We start from the raw sequence: 15,227 nt of genomic DNA on the forward strand, positions 1-15,227 counted from the left end.
TAAAAAAGGGCATCAAGCCATAGTTTTAATGTGTTGATCTTCGTTTCTAATCTCCCTTATTAACCCAAGTTAGTTGCCTATTTTTTTTTTTAGTTGCCTATTTTTTTTTTATGTTTAGTCATACAGTGAACTTTTAATGCTTCTTGCATATTGAAATTTTTTTTTTTTTTAATGCAATAGTTTTTAAAAAAATTCATTCTACAGTTAAAAAATGTTGACAAAAATTATCACATAATTAAAAAAAATAGCTTATCAAACTTTTCCAATATGATACAGTGGATACTCCAAAAAGCTATTAATAATGTCCGTCGTAAATGAAAATCTCCAGTGTAATGAAACATTTAAATAGCTCGAAGGCAACTCATTCTAAATCTAATCGCAGCACTATCATTGGAAATTATTTCGCAAAAAAAAAAAATATGTACAGCACATGGGGAAAAGTTCAACAAAAGACAAGTAATCGTCTTACAGATAACAACCGAAAGCAACCTTATTGGTCTTATTAAAATGACATGTCAAAGTATGACAAATGTCAAATAGTTATTTAACACAGTTTAGAGTACTTCAAAATAAAAGCACTTCTCTCTGTCTTTCTCGCTCTCAGACACTTTCTCTCACACTTTCTCCCACACTTTCTACCAGCCTTTGTTCTTTTCTCTCGCCCCTAGTATTCCATATTTTCAACCTTAATAGCCATCATGGATGGCTGCCTGGCCGTGCGGTTTGCGCGCTGGACTGTCGTTTGGGTTTATCGATTGCCCCGGGCTCAAACCCTGCCCGCTCCCATTCTCCCGTCGTCCTGCGGGAGGTTAGGACTAGGAAGTAAACTATCTTCAACTCTGAAGGAACATCCGAAACATGTAAAACATTTTTACAAACAAATATTAAGTCTTTAACCAGATACAGTATTTTATACCCAGCTCATAAAAGCTCGTGACAAATAAAACTTAAACCATACAACCATTCCAAATATTTTGATCCGTTGGTTTTACGTTTCCACAAAAAACATTTGAGTTTTTCTTCCCAATCCTCTAAAGCAGTGCTTACCAAACCATGTTCCACGGAACCCTAGTGTCCAAAGAGGCGTGAATAGATGTTCCGCCAACAACTGGAATAATTACCTATTAAACCACCACGTGAATTAATCTCTCTAAAAAAAACCAAGCAAAGTGTTCCTGTAAATACTCAGAATGTCGGAAGTGTTCCGTTACTGAAAAAATCTTATGATAGTCATCTTTTTGTTTCATTTCTTTCTCATTTCTTGTTTTTAAGTTCGGAAAATTCAAATTCAAGAATCGAAATGCTTTGAATATAATGTCCAGATTGATCTTCACAGTATTGTTACATCTTGGTTTAGATTTACATCTTCTGATGATGTCATAATTTCATACCGTCTCTAGTAAAAGCTATCGTTCACTTTATATACTTTTAAGAAGGTTGAATATGTTTTAGTCTTCAACGATCTAACTTGATCGATATCATTAGTGTATCTTCAATATGATCTTGAAAGATATTTTCTATTAAGATACTGCACTTAGAGACCAAGACAGACCGACTGGTTTATGGGGAAAAGAAAAGAATTTAGCAGACGGCTCTATTTATATACTTGAAAATGGCCCATCCTCTTCTGGGTCTTCTATGTTGGTAACAAGATCTCGCGTGTCAGAAGTGGGTACTCGCCGGAAGTGGTGAAGAGCGCCCACAATGGCGGCCCGGAAGTCGGGAGCCATGAATATGACCAAGGGGACGAGGCCGGACTTGGCAAACAGCACCCACTCGGCGACCGTTCCCAGCGGAAGTAGCCAGGCCAGGCACTCGACAGACGAGCAGACGCCTCGGGCCATGGCGGTGGTGATGAGGAACGCTGGGAGAGGAAGCAGTGACGTCAGGATGGTGAGTAGGGACAGGAGGTGGAGCGGTATAGGTGTGCACTGTTCTGTGTTGGCCTCTAGCGTCAGCTGGACACTGGGTGTTGAGATCAAGGTCTTTTCACGAATCTGTACAAATAAACAAAATTTTTTTTTAATTGAATTTAGATTGTATGAATTTCATTTTTTAAAAAAGACTACGATTCGGCCGCAAACATTTAAGTATATTTTTTAGTATTAAGCCATCTTAATTTATTACTTTACTCTAGCTAGGGACATTACCACATGGTCAAAGGACCATAACTTTTGTAAATAAAGTTATACATCAATATTATTGATATATTTAAATACATAGAATGAAATTATATAAAATAAACCACTGGAAATGTTAAATCAATTTTTAAAATAACCATCCATTTGAAGCTACTATTCGTAACTTCAAAACTATTATGAATATTTATCTGAATATATTTGCTGAATTAGCCTCCATCTAGTACGCATCCAGTAATAACTCATAAAATTTGTTAGCAAGCTGTTTCGGGATTTTTTAGTGTAATGCAGATTGGAATTGAAAGTTTGGCAAAATTCAGAGATCTTAAATCTTAGAATATGCAATACTTTTGAATGAAGCTAAGATTTGAACATCAAAATATAAAAACAAAATTACGAGCTTGAAAATCTAAAGTACACATAGCCGACTTACCGCCACTAGCAGCAGAAGCAGAAGACACATGGAAGCCGGCAGGAAGTAGACCAGCACGTTGATAATGATTGCACCATGGGTAGCCACCAAAGCTTTGCAGACGACACCGGGCGCTATGGCGATCTGAAAATTGAAAAGCATCATTCCATGAAACGACTTTGACATTTCCCCCCAAACAAATTAGTGAAACGTTAGACTTAATCAAGCTATCATGAAATGAGTTTTGGAAAGAGAAAGAGAGAGTTATCCCACCTCTTATCAAGCAATAAGCACCGAGACAAATGTAACAAATGTTAACCATTAGAGTGCTGAGCTGGTTTACATTGAATGCATTCTAAATGAAATTACAATTTTGGTGTTTAGAGGCTAAACTACAAAGTGCACCTTAAGGGTTAAACAAATAGGAACACCTTCCGGAATCCAAAGTGCACACTTTTGAGAATTTCGTAACTTTTTTACTACACATTAAGAAGAAGGTACTTTTGTTATATTTCCTTACCCCCTCCCTCAACTAATGTCAACATTTTCTTAATTCATTGTAAAATATTACTCTTTCATATTGGGTATAACTCTTATTTTCGGTGCATACATTGAGATTAACAGATCTTTCAACATCTTTTTGTTTTGGTGGATTTAATAGTTTTTTTTTACTTTGTCATGTAATTAAAATTTAAGTCAAAATGTATTTTTAATTGGTGATTATTATAACCAGCCGTTCAATAATGTATTCTACTTAACCGCGTGCATATATGTAAACAGGAAGTTACGCAGACTTATGGGTAAACAGGAAGTTACGTACGTGCACGTTTTCATGTCGTCCGGCGCTCAGGGCAGAAACAATGGCGACCAGGTAAGCCCACAAGACTATGAAGGACGCTGAAAAGACACAGTTCCTGGCCATATTTTTCACCACCAGACCATATCTCCTGAAATAAGAACAACATTGGTGAATGAATAGGGTCACTATAAAGTACCCGGAAATACCTGGCCATGTTTGACCTTTCAGACTGTCGCTTTGTCTTATGGTTCAGTATAGTTGTTTTTGATTGACGTAAAATAAATGTCGTAAACATTAGGATCAAGTGTGTAAGCGTGTAAGTGATTCCCAGCCTACTGGGTCCTCGTCACGTCTGCACACAGTGTGCAATGAGTTCGCAGAGTCTCGATTCCTTAGGACTTGAAGATATTTTTTTGTTTGCGATAAAATGTGTCACGTGACGTGCGTGTAGAAAATGTAAATTGCTCACAGGTCGAAAAAAGTTGGGTACCACTGCTAAGGGTATCGATTGTTCGCCAATGTGCTTCTCCTTTTATGCGTTCATACTCGTAGGCGGAACACACGATGACTATCTGTTAGTCTAGCTGTTTAGATGTATAACCTTAATACAGTGCTTGGGTGTCAGGAAGTATACACCAGGGGCGGACTGGCTATATGGTCATTCGGGCAAATGCCCGATGGGCAGGTACCTAATAGGGCTGGTAGGGCTACCGAAAAGGCCGCATGAATGCCAGTAAATTGTTTTATGATTTATAATATTCTTAGTAAAAGTAACACATATCCGATAGTTTCAAAATCATCTAATAAATTATTCATATAGATAACTTCTTTCGATACATTATTAAACTTTACACAATACTCTTGAGGACAGGTATAACTGGATGCGAATCATGTGGCATATAATTTGTGGACCGTATAGTATAGATATGCCCGGGCTAATTTTTACACCCAGCCCGTCCCTGGTATACACGATCTAATTAGTGGTTCTCTTTATGCAGTCCTTCCCTGATATGTAATTAGTGGTTCTGTTTATGCAGTAATTCCCTGATATGTAATTGGTGGTTCTGTTTATGCAGTACTCCCCTGATACTTAATTAGTGGTTCTCTTTATGCAGTACTCCCTGATATGTAATTAGTGGTTCTCTTTATGCAGTACTCCCCTGATATGTAATTAGTGGTTCTCTTTATGCAGTACTCCCCTGATATGTAATTAGTGGTTCTCTTTATGCAGTACTCCCCTGATATGTAATTAGTGGTTCTCTTTATGCAGTACTCCCCTGATATGTAATTAGTGGTTCTGTTTACGTAGTAATCCCCAGATAGTCGTTCTCTTTATGCAATGCTCGCCTAACGATCTAACTTGTGGTTCTCTTTATGCAGTACTCACCTGAAACAAGGAGGAAGTATCCTCATCATGAGCAGGAGGAACACTGAGTGAGTAGTTAAGAAGGTCAAGGGGAACACGAATGTGAACCAGACGAAAAAACTGCCACACCCATGGGCCCAGGACCCTCTTAGGAAGAAGTCGGCCGTCAGAGGGCAGTAGAAGACTCCAACAGTCAGGTCTGAGACAGCATAGTGTAGGATGACAATATTCTGTCTGGAAACAAAAAGGAAAAAAAATAATTTTCTTGTAACTAATAAATTATTTTGTTCGCGTTACCTGATACAAGTAACTAACAGTTAGGGCAGTGTTTCTCAACCTTAACTAGTGATCCCCCCGTCCACCAGAATAACAATGGTATGTTAGCGCCCTCTAGCCAGCAAGGGAGTCTAAGGTGGTGCCTTCAGTTACCCAAAACGTGTTCTGGTGCCAATCATATTCCTGCACTTTGAGCTTCATTCTTCTGGTGTGACACTCTACAGCGCACTTTTTCTCCTAGTAAGTCAAGAAATAAGTTCAATTAAGAAGGGGTGGGACGGAACGATATTTGAGAGACATTCAAGAGACTGAGTAGAGCATGTACATTTGTAATAGCGTTGACCGTCGTTTAAGCTTCTTCGACTTGTAGTACAATCAGACTTACATCCGCCCGCGCCGTTCGGCGCATTGGGTGGCAAGCTGTCTTCATAAAGATCTTTATATGTCAGAAGCCTTTCCCTACCTGGTTTCCACTGGTCTCAGGTCCTTCACGAAGGTGTGGTTATACGAGCACGTCACTGTTTGGGCTTTCCTCGCACAAAACTAGTTTGTATTATTTATTAGACGTCAGTGATCCTTCAATATAACGTCCTTGGCATTGTTCAGAATCGAACATTTATCATGAACATCACCCGAAATGTTTAGTTTGTGCATTTCTTTGTGTCTTGATGTTTGTTTTGTGACGCGCACCACTGGCTGAGCTAAAGTTCTCAAGGCTGATTTTTATGTGATTATATATATATATAATAAATAAAATAATAAAATACATAAAAAGCAACCTTGACCTGGTTCTTTGTCCCCTTCTGCTCGAGTGAGTGCGTAATGTAGCACATCGGTGCTAGTTAGGTTTACGCCAGCGACGTCGCTTCCATTGAATCGCATTGTCATCCTCCAGTGCCATTGTCTAATTAGACTCAATAAGATACGATAATGAGCTTTGCTTGGTTTTTTAAAACCCAACATCAGCGTTTCTCAAACTGTGGGCTGCTCTCCGAGATTTAAGAGCCACGTTCTTAAAGGCGGTAATGTTATTTTTCATAGGACAAAAAAAAAATCTTTTGTACATGGCTTTTGATTATATATAATTATTTGAATATTAGTCATGTAGAAATAACACTACCATTACTTCAACAAATCAAAATGCTTGAAGGGACATGCTAAATCTTTTAAGTAAGTGCTACTACACTCTACAACGTTTTCGCATGAGGCGTTAGTGAAAAGATCAATTCTAACCTTTTTATTAAAAAAAGAAAGCAATTATAACACGTCTTTGCTAATGCGATTCTCGCCTTTGTCTTGTCACAAAGTTCGAATTTTCCCCAACTGCCGTATCTCGTTCTATTGAAGTCATGTACGTGACATAAACAGGCGTTCTATAATACAAGACGTCCATGTTAATACGAAGACGCTATCACGACGGACATGATTATTGTTTTCATAGGTGAGCTCTATCTCTATCTCGCACATTTTAGTAATTGGCTAGTACCAACGTCTTTTTTCTTTGACTTCATTTGAACTGTATTTTTTAAAACTATGATAAATAGTGTGACATGAAAGCCAGGAGAATGTATTTCTGTTATACAGAATGCAGGGAAAAACTTGACGCCAAGGTTCCACTTTGGACAGTAAAATACGTTGCTGGAGTAAAGGTACATTGTATAGTCTGGAGGACGTTTAGGTAAAAGTTTGAGAACCACTGACCAGCAGTTTATCGCTATGTAAAAGTCGTTCACAGGAATAGAAGCATCATAAATGTATGAAATACGCAAACAGTGAGAACTCCTATGTCTATGCAGTTTTGAATTTTATAACATTTAACTCTTTCTCTCCGTAATTACTTTTCCACGTTGGTAAGGAATTCTTCATTATGCTTATTACTATTTCACTACACTGTCATGGTTAAGCTTCAATTGTTTTGTTGTTTGTTATCATAAAATGTTTTATTTTGGTCTAGAATTAAAGGGGAATGGATGCTCTTTTTATATAACACTAAGCCAAGTTTAAAAAAATAAACATTAATTGAATTGAATGGGGTCAATTCAACGATGGTATCGTCGATTAGGAGAGAAAGAGTTAAATGTAAAATACGAATAGAAACATATTTTATTGACCATATGTGAGTCAAACGTTATAAAGTGTAAACACAACAGAGAATAAACAATTAAACTTCACCACGACCAGACTTTAAACCCGTATTTGCTTATCACACATGACAAGCAACAGATGACGACCACACTTGACAATCACATACAACACATATACATGACAGCCACGCATGACAACAACATAAATAAGCAACAAATGACACACACAGAGCGAAGACACATCTTTGAATCAGTTGTAATTTTAAAGGTTAGGAGATTTTAGTAACAAATGAAGTACCTTTTGAAGTTTCACATTCTGGGTCGTTAGGGTTAAGTGAAAGTGCGTCTGGCATAGTATCAAATGATTGTGGCTTAAATTCGAATCTCTGTAGGGGATTCGAACACGTTCAATTGAATAAGTACTGTACCAATAATTACCTGCATTCGCAATGGTCACTTTGATAAATAACTTTTTAAAAAAAGCTTAAAATGTACGGTATGTTATGCCTTAGAAAAATAGGCCACGCCTCTACATTGAGCTACCATCATGCTTTCAACAACGTGACCATTTGACACATACTTTATTTACCACTACTTAAAGAAATGTGACAACACCGTAGACAAGAATGTGACAACACCGTAGACAAGAATGTGACAACACCCTAGACAAGAATGTGACAACACCGTAGACAAGAATGTGACAACACCGTAGACAAGAATGTGACAACACCGTAGACAAGAATGTGACAACACCGTAGACAAGAATGTGACAACACCGTAGACAAGAATGTGACAACACCGTAGACAAGAATGTGACAACAAAGTGTTTAGCACTAAACGTCAACGTCTTCCGTCTTTGGTTTGCACTTTGAATGTGTCGCGGCACCTCACCTGCTGTTGAGCAGTTTGACGTTCGTGATCAGGAGAAAGATCAGAAAAATGTTGGCAGCCGAGATCCATGCCGTGTAAAGTATGGCGGCTGCAGCACTTCCGGTCTGGCTACCCCATGGGTGGTACAGGGCGGTGGAGAAGTTGATCACGTGGTGGGTGGACAAGCTGAAGTCCTCCTGCAGTGTCCCTGTCCACTCCTCCGGGTGAACTCGACTCTGTGGGTTAAAATAGGAAAAAAAAATAGTTTAACGTCACCAAAAGTAAAGAGAAGAGTCACTCGAAAGTGACATACTCTCGCTAAGCGCAGTGGCTACACAATAGGATTAGGCCGCTGCCTTGTCGTGTGATATGCACTTTGAACTGTTGTCATGAAGGTCCTGGATTTGAACCCTGTCCGCTTCCGTTCCGCAGGAGGAGGAGGAGGAGGCTAGGGCATAATAATCTTCGTTTCTGAAAGAACATCCGAAAATGCAAAACAAACAAACAAACAAAAGACACAAAACAAAATCGTAAACAAGCAAAATAATGAAAAAACTTAAGAAAAAAAAAACGAAGCTGATATTAAGTGTATCAGTTAGTTTGGATGTCGTGTAATTAAAATTTTAATAAGCCTCAGACAACAATCTATAAAGAGGACTTATTCAGCTTAAACCACCACTTAAATCAAGTACTATTTCTTTTCCTTGTTTGAGATACCAACAAAAAAAAATTACCAATAGTTAAGTAACTAATAGGATAATTTTTTAAAATTGATTCTTGTGTTGCCAGGGAAAAGACAAAATTGTGTAAAAAATTTCAGCTTGATCCGAGATTGGGTGTCAGAGCAATAACGTGTACAAAATTTTGGCCAGACAGACAGGCACAGTGAGTTGATATAAGCTTTGTAAAAAAAATAGTCTTGACTGTTGTTGGAAATTTCCAGACCAAAAATAGCTGTATAAAATGTACTGAAATACTCTTAAAATTTCAAGTAAAGACGGCATTCTAGATCTTATCTTCTTATAAAATACAGACGTTACTTAAAAAAAAAGAAGATGTTTACTGGGCATGTTCATCAATAACTTAAATTCTGCCAAGCTATTGGATTTCCTGTCTAGCTCAGGCAACCCATTCCATGCTCTAATAGCACTAGGGAAGAAGGAGTATTTGTACTAATTAGTCCTAGCATATGGTACGAGAAATGTGCCTTTATCTTTGTGTCTTTCTGAGTATTTGATAAGGTTTTGTCTTTGTATTTGAAGATTATGGTTCAGTGTTTTATGTATGATACCTAATTGAAGATTCGGTGGTGATTGTCCTAATGCCTTTGAAGTTTAAATCGGGGGCTCGAGTCTAAAGGAGATGTTCACGATAAACCTACACAATGTCAAGGACGCTGAAGTGAACTTCCTTGTTGCCAACTAATAAATAAAATAAGTTTTTAACGTAAGAGCTAAATGGCTTTGATTCTGCGGTTCTAAAACGTACACACAAATTATCATAGACATTTAAAAACACATAAGTAATCAACACTCCCTTTATTCTGAACACCGGATGGACCAAAACTATTTATAGCTTTTTCGTCATATTAAAAATCTCTAGTTCTAAATTTAGATTGTTCACTCAAAATACACATGCATTACATTGAGTCATTGTGCTACAAGAGTCATTTACTTTATGTTCTAACTAATTAAAGTTCAAATTTCAGTTTTTTATCGCCTGTGTTCTGGTGTTGTCTTTGAAACCTGCATTCTGCGCAAGTGAGGAGCAAATCGTTCAACTGTCGTCATGTGTGACATTTCATTCCCGCTTAATGTGACAATTACAGTATCGGTCAATGTAAAAAAAAAAATATTTTCTGCGTAATTATCGCTTACAATGACTCTGCCCCATGATTAGAGCTTATAGAGCTCAGACTGATGATTATAGCCATCATCGAGAGACTCCTGCATTCTTAGTGCAAACAAATTATATCAAACAGGTATTTTAAAAAACAGATTACTTTTTAAATCAAAGTAATTTTTAAAGTTCGTAGTCTTTAAGGGTTTTTAGTTTTTAATGTCACAGCTCTAATAATTGCTGAAAATGTCAGAATTTTTTATTTATTAAATATGCGGGCAATATTTTCCTCAAGGTTCTATAATTTTTATCATACAACTAACTGTAACTCTTTATGTTAAAATTTGTTTTTTTTTCAGTTACGTCCCTTTGTCATTTGAATACATTATTACACTCAGATTGGATTTGAGAAAAACAAACAAACTCTTTAATGAATCATATAACCGGATGTGTAAACAAATGTTTCTAGAAGCTACACAGACACTGGCGTGTATCTAATCCTTGATTGGCTTAACATAAACTTCGTAATTCTTCCAGCTCTCGAAGTTTATATATGTCATTGATTCTGATAAGGCTTCTATTAAAATCAGAAACCATTTTGGGAAATTAATAACTTAAAGGGTGTCAGCAATTTCTGTAAGTATAATAACGATATGAATAATTAGAAATAAAACTGTTATAAAGAATATTTTCATACAAAATGTGTTACAGCATAAAGTTCACTAAATTATACAGCTATAATTAGACTGCGCTAAAATTTGTGTATTGTTTCTTAACATTTAAATATTTTTATACGAATTCTTGCCCCAGCATTGAGCTTGTTATACCGGAAGAAGAAAAATTACTCAATACTGACCACGAGAAAATGGTCATTGGCTGTTTAAAGTCTAGGACATCAATGGCAGTTCTGACGTTTATCACACAATGTCATTACAAGATCAGGTGTACACTTCTTCTAGAGCGCCTTTCAATTTTACATCGACACTCCAGCCTCCCTAGCGCCCTGTTCTTCACCTCGCCCCACCGCCCCCCCCCCTTTCCATCCCTAACACCCACACACACATACAGACACATAATCATCATCATCAACATTAAACGTCTGCACGTGGGAAGCTTTGCAATGAAAGGGGCCGGAGCGAGAAAAAAAACAGGATCTGGGAATAAAAAAAAGAAAGGACATTTTCGACCTCACAGAAGCCCCAGACCCAGGGAGGTAGATGTGATGTGGGGAGGGGGTGGGGTGGCCTGTACGACATTAAAGAAATAGTTAGAGCTATGTGTGTTGGGGTGTTGGCATTTGTGTTATTTATGAGTGTGAGTGTTGTAAGTCTTCAGGTGTGTGTGTCTCGTGTGATTTGTGAACACGAATAGAGTATTAAGGAATTGGGAGCTATATAGCTTGGGGGGCGGCTGTTGGGGGGGGGGAGGAGGGAGGACGACCGTAGAAAAAAAAATCAATCTCCATTCTAAAGGAGGAGGGGTGGCGAAGGTTGTCAGGGTCGAGGTTTCCATCTGATGGGAAACACGACAAGTAACGGCCCTCTCGAGACCAGAACCGGGCACAATGGTCAGTGGCGGAGATGACCATAATCTGCGCTGACCGTCGAGGCCATCAGAAAGAAACGTCTCGCTAATTAAGCGGATTCACGGTTCATGTCGGGAGTGAGTAGAAGGAGGTTTAGACCTCACTAGGACCTTCCACTTGCCAACTCCAATAAGTCGGGCTTCACTATCATGACCGTCGACATGTTAACCATAGTAACGTGACTTCGCGAGGGTGTTGGAAATGTCAACTCAAAAATATTCTTTGCTTTTTGAGAACTTTATACTCTTTTTGTTCGCCTGTCTTATTCTATGAATCGAATGATTGTTTTTATTATATACTTTAGTTAAACTAATGGTATTGCTAGCGCTGTTTAAATAAAATATTACTAATATGATGGTCACCACAACTACTATGTAGGTTACTAACACAAAGATCAAAATGTATTCTTATTTATGCATGCTTAGACACTCCTAATACGTTAAAAAATATCTTCATGGGGGTCGGACACTGAGTGGACTGATTTAGAAACGACTCTAACACTTTTCTAGAAATTTTACAATTTATGTGTATCTTTGGAAAATAATTACTAGCTAACTGGCCAAACAGTGAAAACTCTAGTTTCACTGTTAAAATTATTTTGATAGTAGTCATCTAAACATGAAATTTTGCTTTTTTAAACACACTTTCAGCGGGTTTTCCCGCACTTGCCTCAAATGTTTCTTTGCTTTCAATAAAGAGTTGAATAAATAAATAGACGGCCATGAACATTTGCGCACCGTCTTAAATAGAAATAAGCTGGACTGTCATATTAGAACGTGGTTGTCCAAGCTAACTAGAAAGACTTGTTGAAGCATTACTAGAAATAAGTAGATTGAGAATGAATAAAAACATTGTCAGCTTCATAAAGTGAGGAGTTAATATGAAAACCATCTTTTTAAGTTTTTTTGTAACTCGTGCTTTCCTAACGATGTTTAAAATTATTTCCCAACCTTAGAGCAAATGATTCACCGCCTTTATAAGTTTGTTATCGTAGATAAGATTTTCATATCTAGTTTCTTGAATAATGACTGGTATTAGAGTTACAATCTCTTTTATTACTTTTTTAAAATCAAATAATAACAAAACGAAATAAATTATAGCCTGGTATGTGTCAGGCTTCAGGAAATTTGCTAAAGTATCAGATTTAAGCAAAATAAAACTAATGAGTTTGTACTTTTACAAGTCAACACTCTGGGCGGCTAAAAAAAAATGCGAAACTTCTCAATACTGTGAAGTAATGAATGCGGAGCTGGTTCTCTATCAAATGACACGACTGTCAAACATGTTCCTCCAAAGTACAGTAGCGGAAGCATGAAGAAAAGCTCTTTCAAAGAAGAAGAATTGATTGAACAACGTGAAAGAATGGACCGGCCTCTCTCTTAATATCCTACTAAGAACAGCTGCTGACCAGGAAAAGTGGAGGGCTTTGGTTACGCAAATTGTCAGAGCGACCCTACAAACCAATTATTCTAGCAATCAGTGGATCAGAGTTTACACGGATGGCTCATCCCATAAAGCCACAATAAATGGAGGAGCTGGAATACTTATCGAATGGCCAGATGAAGGAAAACTAGAAAAATCCATTGCAACTGGAGAGATCTCTGACAGCCACAGAGCAGAAAGGGAAGCACTAGCACTAGCTGTTACCATGCTAGCAAATCATCCAAGTTCCCCACACAGTCAGATTGTCTTTGATGCGAAAACAACCCTCCAAAGCTTGCAAAACTCTGATACCTCTTATATTAAAAACCTCAGAACAGCACTTATAAAGCTCAACAACAACAGGAAAAAAAAACTGTTATTCAATGAATACCAGCTCATATACAACTTGAAGGAAATGAGAAGGCTGACACACTCGCCAAGAGTGGGAGAACTAACTCTCAAATAAACTCTGCACTCTATCCAGAAGAATTGAAGAAATTAATTGTAAATAAAATAAATGAGAAATGGACGACCTCTCATTCAAATCACAAGAAAGATGACGCTTACTATAAGCTATCCGACAAGACCAACGTCTAATTTTTTAACTCAAGACCGGATACAACAGAATGCGACAACACACACACCGGAAGCTCAAAATTGGAACCAGTGAAATCTGCCCATGTGGAGTATCACCAGAAAATGCCGACCACGTCCTACGAAACTGCTCTCTTTACCAAGAGGCCCAAATAAGACACTGGCCCCAAATCACCCCAATAGAAAGAAAACTATATGGAGAGCTACCTGATTTGGAAACCACTGCGCAGTTCATCTCATATATTGGTCTAGTCATCGAACGCTCCAACATAACAATGAGAACGAAGAAGAAGTCAGAGCGACCCATGCGACAAGTCAAAGAGCATGTGATGATGATGATCCTGGGTAGTGCATAGATTTGCTCTCATTGATCCGGTGGTTCGAGTCTTAGTTGTGTTTTGTTACTTCAACATTTTCTCTCGCTGTATCAACATGCACACCTGAACTACATATCCTGAGAAAAAACAACTGATGATTAAGAGTTCCCAATTACTGATAATATCAGGCAATTTCCAAGAAATAAATGTATCTTGTCATTTTAGAGTGGCGTGGCTGGGGATTTTGGGGCCCGGGGGGGGGGGGGGTTGACTAGGCTACTTTAAGGGCCCCTGCATTTGACATTCGACATCATGGCATAAGATAATGGCGTAATAGTTCATGTAAAAATAAATTTCGGACACTCTTTTGGGGGCCCCTCAAATTCGATCCCTCCTCCCCCCACCCTAACTACGCCACTGTTTAAGAGGCCCAATAAGTCAACTGACAAGTGTTTTAGTTGTCAATTGTTGACATGTTTCAGATGTTGATAATTTACTTTCTATTCCAAACCTCCGCAGGACGACGGGGCCTGGTTTAAACCTGGGACCATCGACAAGTCCGAACGACAGTCCAGCGTGCATACCGCACGACCAGGCAGCCACCTGTGGCAGAGTAACTTTTCATGCAGGGCGCTCGTCTGTATCTTAATTTATATGTTGAGTCCTAATTTAGCAATCAGGAATGTTTATGTTTAGCATGTGTATCACTAGATCTATATGTATTTGTCTATCATATGTACTTTATAGTTATAAACAGAATTAATCGTTTCATTACAAATGTCAAATATCTTTTTTTTATGAAAACATTCAACTCGTTTAATGTAGAACATGTCACGTGACGCTGAGTTTCAAAATTCCCTTTGATGATTAAAAAGCACACAGTCAAACACAAAATAGAAATGTTTTCAATTTTCTGGATTTCATCAAATTTATTCCAGCAGAAGATCACCAATGTGATTGAAGATGACTCCACCGTGGAATTGTTTTTGAGGTTATTTCCCTTGCTTTCTTTAATCCTTTGGGGTACATTCAGCTATGCATTTATATTGCCTCCACCCAACTATTGCAAAAAGCTTTAAGAGTTAATCTATAACATTGTAAGTGTTTCAGCTGAACATATACTTTAACTTTGGCTCCCATTGCAACAGTTTAGATGAAAAAAAAAGAGTAGGCGCCATTCGCATAGTGTATAACCTTTATTCACCTTTACCTATCCCTTAGTTTTTTGGATCGAAGGGGCACCACACAAGATCTGTCCAACGTCCCTCTCTATTCCTCCCTGTCTTTTGCCTTGGACAGAATCTCACTTCATGGCAGGCGCGTCCATACCTTTATGTTGTCTTACCATCGCTTTCTCTGTCTGCCTCTTCTTCTTTTTTTCCTGGTAATGTTTCCTGAAGGAAGGTCTTTGTGAGACCCGATGACCTTGTTTTAAAGGCCCGTGCCCGCTAACGCACGCACTCTCAACCTATGAAGACTTCGCAAGCTGAAAAGATGAATTATAGATACTTAACCTGACATCGTC

At 38.1% G+C, this 15,227-nt stretch overlaps 1 protein-coding gene across 2 annotated transcripts in view; it reads right to left on the reverse strand.

The window, feature by feature from the left end:
- Nucleotides 1–417: 417 nt before the first annotated feature.
- Nucleotides 418–15,227, reverse strand: part of LOC106079919 (uncharacterized) — an 84,976-nt gene continuing 70,166 nt past the window's right edge. For both annotated transcript variants that reach the window (XM_056028002.1, XM_056028003.1), the window contains 5 exons: nucleotides 7,967–8,181; nucleotides 4,737–4,949; nucleotides 3,371–3,497; nucleotides 2,572–2,694; nucleotides 418–1,997 (listed from right to left, as the gene is read on the reverse strand). In XM_056028002.1, coding sequence (XP_055883977.1) covers nucleotides 1,599–1,997; nucleotides 2,572–2,694; nucleotides 3,371–3,497; nucleotides 4,737–4,949; nucleotides 7,967–8,181 — 1,077 coding nt within the window. In that variant the 3' untranslated portion in view covers nucleotides 418–1,598. The remainder of the gene's footprint in view (nucleotides 1,998–2,571; nucleotides 2,695–3,370; nucleotides 3,498–4,736; nucleotides 4,950–7,966; nucleotides 8,182–15,227) is intronic.

This window comes from Biomphalaria glabrata, chromosome 4 (genome assembly GCF_947242115.1).
Source record: "Biomphalaria glabrata chromosome 4, xgBioGlab47.1, whole genome shotgun sequence".
Taxonomy (NCBI): Eukaryota; Metazoa; Mollusca; class Gastropoda; family Planorbidae; genus Biomphalaria; species Biomphalaria glabrata.